The sequence below is a fragment of the Populus euphratica genome, unplaced genomic scaffold (genome assembly GCF_000495115.2).
Source record: "Populus euphratica unplaced genomic scaffold, PopEup_1.0 scaffold32.1, whole genome shotgun sequence".
NCBI classification, from domain to species: Eukaryota; Viridiplantae; Streptophyta; class Magnoliopsida; order Malpighiales; family Salicaceae; genus Populus; species Populus euphratica.
Genome location: NW_011499861.1, coordinates 1,042,009 through 1,049,709, shown reverse-complemented (window position 1 = coordinate 1,049,709; position 7,701 = coordinate 1,042,009). Strand labels below are relative to the sequence as shown.

The following is a 7,701-nucleotide window of genomic DNA, read 5'->3' as shown; positions in this document are numbered from 1 at the left end:
GACTGGTTTGGACAGAAAATTCAACATCCACCGCTAGCAGAGAGATTCGAAATAAGTTATAAATACCAAATGCGATTCGTTAAGATATGATAGTTTTTCAATTATTTTTTCAACTGTGTTCCCTTACTAATTTTTCTTTTGCTGTGTAAAAAAAAAACTCCCCTAAATTGCATCTAGGGGAAGGAGCTTCGCCTAGGATCTAGAAGCGCTTTGGTCCCTGCAACTTCGCGCCCAGAGCGCTTTTAGTAAGGCCAGACATTATATTATGCAATTATATTTTTAACATTATTTGCAGAACGCTGCCATCCGTGCAGGCACGCAAAATATAAAGAGGGGAAAGTCATTTAATAGCTATTAAGTGCAAATTGAGCTTCAGAAAATTACTTCAGCTCTTATGAGGCATGAAATTACAGATCATGAGTCGTCCCATCAGCATGCTTTATTGACACAACATATGAATGAGAATCTAGGGCTAAGCATAAAACAGTCTTAAACATGTTTCTAAACCCGCTCTTTTGCATGAGCTAGTTTACCTTCTCTCTATTCCCTTGCCTACAAAAATAGCACCCTGATTCAACAAATATCAGGCAGGACCCCTGGGACTTCAGTCTGATATTCTGATCTGGACTCCTAAAATGTCTTTCACCATCTCATATGTCACAAATGCAATTGCTATGGATGGAACTACCTGAAAACGTGAAAAGAAATTAATTTGAATGCTATGGGGGCAGCAATGTAGGCATATATAAAAGCTGCGTTAGACCCAAAAGAAAATATATGTATAAACCATGCGTGCTCTAGGTTCGATTAAAGTGGCTTAACTAAAGTTGTAAACATGTCATTCAGACCTCCTGCAAAATGTTTTCAGAATGGAGGTTTTACGCACACACTAGCTGACAATGCTGGCAATTTTTCTGTTGATCAAGGCATTCAGACATAAATCTTTATTGAGTAGGATAAAAGCAAACCAGTTACTCCAGAATCAACCAACCAATCCTATTTTGGAATACATGGTAAGTTATGATCCATGGTTAAGCAACCCCTGCAGTAACTCCATAAATTAAAGCATGAAAAGAATTGTAGAGTGCTTAACACTAAGTCTCAAGATACCAAGATTCTTGCGAGAGGAAAATGCCACAAAATAACAGGAAAGCCCAAAGCAACCAACAGCCAACATTGGCTGTCTTCCCATCCTCACTAAATCCTTCTTTTAGGAAACTATGATCAGGTGAAGTTAAGGCAACCGTTGAAAGTTATTTACAAATGAAACACTGAAAATAGAACAACTCACCTTCACTGAATTTGGTACCAAACCCTTGTATAATGCTCCAAAGCCCTCATGCCGAACAGTTTTCCTGAATGCATCAATCATGCCAGTATACTCGAGAGGGGCCTTGCTCCTCCCATCACCAGTGACGATGGACGCAGCACCTTTCCATCCTACCATTTGCATCCGCCGGCGAATAACATCAAGAGGATAAGCAACAGTTTGGCCAACAGTTCCAGCTGCAGCCCCACAAGCTAGCCTTGTAGTCACATTCAATTCAGAATCTTCTACGAGTCCAGATGGTCTAGCTTTAACCAACCAATCCTTTAGAGATTCATACACTGAAAAGTTGAGACCCACGTATGGAATCTGCCAACAAGAAGCACCAGTACAGGGTTACAACCAGCAAACAGACAGAAACCACTTTGGTCCTCGGGTCACATGAGAATACTGAGGAATGTGATATTAACAGTACCGGCAAAGATGTCATACTTATTTATTGTCAAAGAACAGGAAGAATGGGGGCTGGTGGGTTGTCTTTCCCACATATAAGAACATCAAAGCTAAGATTTACGGTATTGTATTAAGCCCTATAGACCCTTTGAAAAATATAAGAGAAAGAAGCAGGATGGGGAGAGTGAAGCCAACTCATACATCATAGTTGCACCAGTAAAATCTCATCTTAACAGCACATAGCTCCAATATTCTCTCATCCGGTGCTAATAATTCCAAGAACAAATAAGATAGCACATTTAAATCATCAAATCAAGAACTCAACATAGGCTTTCCATCTAAGTGTGGCATAAAAAATGTCTAGTATAATCAGATATATAAATCAAGATACAGATTTAGCAATGGCTTTACTTTCCAACTTTAGACAAGGAAAAGAAGATGCCAGGTTATCAGCTGGATGAAATCAAGACATGTGCACCAAGCTACAATAGAAATACCTTAAAAGTCTCATTTTAGAAATACAACCAATAGCACAAGTATTTTACAAGAATGTTAACATGCAGTGTTATTTATCAATTAATGACTTACAACTCCAATGACAGACGGAAGCCAGCCCTTGTACAGTGCCCGTGGGCCTTCTTGCCGAAGCACAGTTGCTAGAGCATGGAACATTCCTCTATATTGATAAGGTGATTTCTCAGTCTGCAAACACAATACAACAAAAAATTAAAAACTTCGTATTGAAAAATCCAATGTGGGGAACCCCAAATAATCAAAGCAAATTATGGGGCATGTTAAATAAAATGAATTTTCATTTGTTCCAATAAATAATTTTATTGGTATGAATTTATTTCCATGCCTTATTACATACATTTAAAAATCTTTCAAGAGGCGAGGCTTCAAGTAGAAGTATAATATTTTTTAGCATATAAAACAAAGGAAAAAAAAAATCCTTCTCCCAGGTTTTTCCAATGGAACCTCAGCGATCATACCTGTACAGTTAGCCTGCCTCGTACCATATCCATGGGATAAGTTGCAGACATTGCTATAATTCCTGCACATGCTCCAGCTCCAAGGCGTAAAAGAGGAGTGAGCTGAGCATCCTCTGTAGGAACAACAAGGGAAGGAATCACATGCGTGAGAATACCAGCAGAAAAACTGTGATGAAAGGCTACTTCTACATTCAATTTCACTCATAAGGTAAACCAAGCATCCACTAACTCAATGTTTTTCATTGCATCTCTCTGCAACTAAATGGATGTGTAAAGAAACTATATATTTTTCTAATAATGATTACTGGAAAATATAATTCTGGCAGGCTGCCTAATCTGAATAAAAATTTTCTGCCCCAACAAAACTTTAGATATCATCTCCATTAAGTGTAATGTAAATTCACAAAGAATATCTAAAACAAAGTGATGGAGAACAAAGATTGACATACCATTGCCAGTTTGCTGTTGATAGAGATACAATATTCCCCTGTCATATGGATATAGAGGACCCATCAGGAAAAGGAAAAAAAGTTCACACAATAGATCTTACATTAGAATCATGAACAAAGGTGATTTCAAATGTTTGAAGAAAGAAATGCAGGCTAACGCCTAGAACAAGCAGTATGGTGTAACTGTCTGAAACAAAAAACCCCACATTGGCAGGACTGAAGAAAGCAAAGCAGTTTATGTCTGAAGAAAACATCACCAAATGGCTTAGACCATTTTGCTAGAGACTGGTCCAGTAATCAGCAATAAAGCCCACTGGCAATCCAAGCAAAAAACAACAATAAGTCCAAGATCAGGTGTGCCTGAATTTCAAAAGTGACAGAAGTAAGCATGGTGTGCTTCCTTTGTAATAATTGTGCATGAGTGAGTTGAAAAATCAGTCTTCTGCAGATATAAAGATGAAAATGAGAGAAGAATGCTTAAACGCATTTTCTCTCAGTGCACAATCAATTCTAAATCATTTACATAGCTCACATGTTATCATGGTTAAAACCATATGTGCCATGTATTCACCAGTTGAACAGACTTGAAAATTTTCTTTCACTGATATGGATCAAAGAAGAATGAGGGTAATTAAGACCACAAAAGTTGCCCTCCTGTATATTATAAAGTATATGCGTCTTTCAACAACCAATGAAATCAAAATTTTTAAAGAATCATACTTGGAAGCTTGCTCATAGCTGAAAAACTTGACTGCTGAGTTTGGGACAATACGAGCACAATTGGTGCCATTGCCTTTGAATAGTCCATGAAAACCCTCAGTCCTCCATATGTATTTCAACCCTTGAATTGTTCCATTGTATTTTATGTTATGTGGATTTTGAACCTGCAAATTGTAGGATTTCATCAATGAAAAATTTACATGTGAGTGCACATTCCAATGGATGTGAATGAATGCACATTCCAATGGATGTTAATGAAAAATATCCAATGGAACACAAAAATCAGGAGATCTAACCTGTAGCAGTATTTTCAACCTCTCCAGGGGAGCAACAGCAGTGCGAGACCTGAACAAGCATGCAACCATTTTAGTTGGAGAAAATTCGATGTAGCATCACCACAACAACAAAAATCATAAAAGGTGAGCAACCTCTGCCATCCGCACTCACATTCAAGAGTGATCCCGTTGGGAACATCTAGACTACCATACATGGTAAAACAAAAATCATCTTGCAAGTGTAAAAGCACCTGAATTAAAAACAAATCATGTATTTGAAATAAGCAATCTAATAAGCACTCAATTTTCTATATTCACTGAATTACAAGTAAAACAAACAGGAAGGAAAAAAGTATCATAAAACTAGTGCATCTAAAGTATTGTAAGTTTTATGCAGGTTCAAGTTCTCTCGAAAGTCATTAACCCACCTCAAATTATTCAGATTCTTAATATTTCTAATTTCTTCACATTCTTGAAAACCAAACTTTCATACCCTAACACGAAAGTCACGGCTTTTTGTATTAGGAACTTCATTTTGATTTGATTTTTTTCCCTATCATTTCCAATCCTCCTCAAACCTTTTCTCCAAGACTGAACAAAACAATAGCTTGAAATTATGAATTTTTTATACATCAGTAGTACGAAAATGAAGCACCATAATTTCATCTGCTACCTACTGCAATAATTCTTTTAGAATTAAAAAGTAATAATTACATAGATAATATTAAATTCCTTCAAAATACTAAAATATCTTCTTCTTCTTTTTTTAAAATAAGCAAACGAACTAAATAGCAGCTGCTAAAGCAGATATGAGAACTCACACTCCACCAGCAACACCACCGGCAACAAGAGACTTGCAAATGCTAAGAATAGCAAGGCTAGGAGCCTTGACTCCTTCTCTCGCAAGCTTAGCTTCCTCCGCCAAACTGACAATAGTAGTCACAGCCGATTCGCTCGCCTTCACATCCTCCGATGCCATCGATCGATCACCAAAAGAAAACCTCAGTATAGTCAACTCTGTGAGATGAAAAGATCTCGGATTCTTCGGCAATCAATCTGGCCGGATCTTAATTATTCTTGTTTAATTCGACGAAAAGGCAGTCTCTGCATTACTTTCTTTCTTTCTGCAATGACGGCTCTTGAGAGAGGTGAGAGTACGCTGAGGCCTCAAGCTTAGAGCGAGTGGGCGCTGTGTAACGAGGGGTTTGGTTTTCCTTTCATGTGCGTGGATTCGTTTTCGTTTGTTTTATTTTTGTGTTGGTTGTTGTGATCGCTAGCGGACAAGAGACGTTTGGACTTGCTGCGGATTGGGACACCTAGAGGTAGGTGAGGTGGTCCAGTTACATTTTAAGTGTATTTGTAATTATTTTTTAAAATATTTTTTATTTAAAAAAATATAAAAATATTATTTTTTTATTTTTTAAAAATTATTTTTAAAATCAGAACATTAAAATAATTTAAAAGTATTAAAAATTATTATTTAAAAAATTTAAAAAACATTTTTGAAAAGCATTTCATCATATAAAATATGTTTGGGTCACTTTTCTCTTTCTTTTTATGATCATTTGTTTTCTTAAAAAAATTATTATTTTTTTAAATTTTTTTAATTTTTTTTATTATAATCTCAAATACAAAAAAAAGAAAAAAGAGTAGATGCAAGCGTAAGATTTATTGATTAGAAAGTTACATTCTTTAACTACTTGTACTTCCTTTTATGCATCTTCCATTGATGCCTTTGAATTCAAATAAATGTGTTACCTACTTTCATAGGTACATTTATTCTCCATCATTTTAAATATTTTGATTAATATTAAACTCATAAATCAAAAAAAAAATTGAGGGAAAGAGTTATCAATCATTATATCATACATCAATTATTCAATTAAGCTCATAAACATGATTGCTTTTTATCAATCATTATATAATGCATAGTTATAACTACACTTCTGCTTTTAGTTGAGTAGTATAAAACAATGAAACGATGTAACTGGTTAAGATGGGTTGCTTTTGCTAGCGCAGGCAGGAATTCAACAAAAGGCCTAAATTGGAAAGTTGGCAGTTGGAGATGACCAATAAAACTACTGGTGCTATTAAGAATAGAAACCTCAGGCAAGTGAGGTTCTGGTTTAGCGGTGGAAAGGACTTGTTCCCTTCCTTCACACCTGGATTTGAATCTCATTATGCACGTCTGTGACCCTCGCGGTGTCTTACCTGCTTACTAGGCTTGCAGGATGTTCAGTGAGCTGTGGAGATTAGTTGTGGTGCGCGTAAACTGATCCGGATACCCCAAGTAAATAAAAAAAAAATAGAAACCTCAGCCTACAGACAGTGGACATTTGCATGTATGATTCATTATTTTCTATTTTTGCCTTTCTCCTTCTCGTACGGGAACAATCGAATTCAGGACCTTGAGTGGCAGACACGTTATGTTTTTGTGCCTGGTAGAGCCCGGTTCTGTTTTAGAAATGGTTACTATTACGCTGCCTGCTCACTTTTAGGAGCTGCTTTCTTAGCTTTCATTGTGTTGAATTAGATATTTCATTATTTTTATGTTTTAAAAATGTTTTTATTAAAAAAATTTAATTTTAAATTAATTTTTTTTATTTTTAGATAATTTGGATGTGTTAGTATCAATTATTTTAATATATTTTTAAATAAAAAATATAATTAAAAACAAATATTTAAACATCTTCTAAATCCTAAATTGATGGAGAATCGAGAAAAAAAAAGGTGACCCAAGCAATTACACAATCCAAAACATTATGATCTAAAATGCTAGAGGTATATCCTAAATAATCCAAGAAGTTGTACTAAAAGTTATGCCAAACATTAACAAAAGCTATTCAATAATTTCCTAACAAAAGCGAAAGTAAAATCCAAAATATATTCAAAGTGTCATCACAAGTTAAATTAAAATATGCTAACAGAAGCTAATGTCAAGTAATAACTTGTCCCAACAACCTCAAAAGTTGAACTAAAACCCCTTCTAAGCATCAGCTGGAGCTGCGACCACGAATTAGTGATGCGTGACAGAATTTTAGCCAAATGTAGCGTGTAAGAAAATAAGAACAATGACATAAAACCATAAACATATATATGTATGTATATGTGTGTGTTTGCTTGGATGTTTCTTGTAGAGAAAAGAGAAGCAGCTGAGGGGCAGCTCAACACTGTAGATAGCCAAAGATTTAGTCTTGTTAAAACTCTTCCTTCTAGGAGTGATTACAGATTGAACAAAACAAAGCATTGATTCCCACTAATTCCTATTCAATGAATCACCAATAAACACAAACCTCTTATTCCTTAACCTGTATTGCAGCACCTTTGGCTTGAACTCTAAACCGACAAAGACATAAAAGCCATCCAAAAGATGAATCAAAATTATGAAAAAAACATGTAAGATGAATTCGAGAATTGATCAAATATTTGCTTCCTTCAGCAAACGAAAGTAAAGTGAAAGAAACAACGCAAAGCAAAGAACACAACATAATCTACCAAAAAAAACATGCAAGGACAAACAAGGTTAACATAATCACAAATAAAGA

At 35.5% G+C, this 7,701-nt stretch overlaps 1 protein-coding gene across 1 annotated transcript; it reads right to left on the bottom strand.

Annotated features, from left to right (window-relative positions):
• Nucleotides 1–326: 326 nt before the first annotated feature.
• LOC105124789 (mitochondrial adenine nucleotide transporter ADNT1-like) lies at nt 327–5,411 on the bottom strand. The gene is made up of 8 exons (XM_011024913.1): nt 4,978–5,411; nt 4,178–4,226; nt 3,882–4,045; nt 3,162–3,199; nt 2,713–2,825; nt 2,309–2,422; nt 1,292–1,636; nt 327–688 (listed from the first exon to the last, which is right to left on the bottom strand). The coding sequence occupies exons 1-8, from the start codon at nt 5,133–5,135 to the stop codon at nt 605–607; spliced, it is 1,065 nt and encodes a 354-aa protein (XP_011023215.1). The 5' UTR covers nt 5,136–5,411; the 3' UTR covers nt 327–604.
• Between the last annotated feature and the right edge of the window lie 2,290 nt (nt 5,412–7,701).

What these genes read in the sequence shown, in the direction of transcription:
- LOC105124789 (XM_011024913.1), bottom strand. Translation starts at nt 5,135, where the DNA reads ATGGCATCGGAGGATGTGAAGGCGAGCGAATCGGCTGTGACTACTATT. An exon ending in GGTGGTGTTGCTGGTGGAGT is followed by an intron (nt 4,227 to 4,977) that starts GTGAGTTCTCAT and finishes ATGCTTGTTCAG; the next exon opens with GTCTCGCACTGCTGTTGCTC. An exon ending in GAGGCAGGCTAACTGTACAG is followed by an intron (nt 2,423 to 2,712) that starts GTATGATCGCTG and finishes TTGTGTTTGCAG; the next exon opens with ACTGAGAAATCACCTTATCA.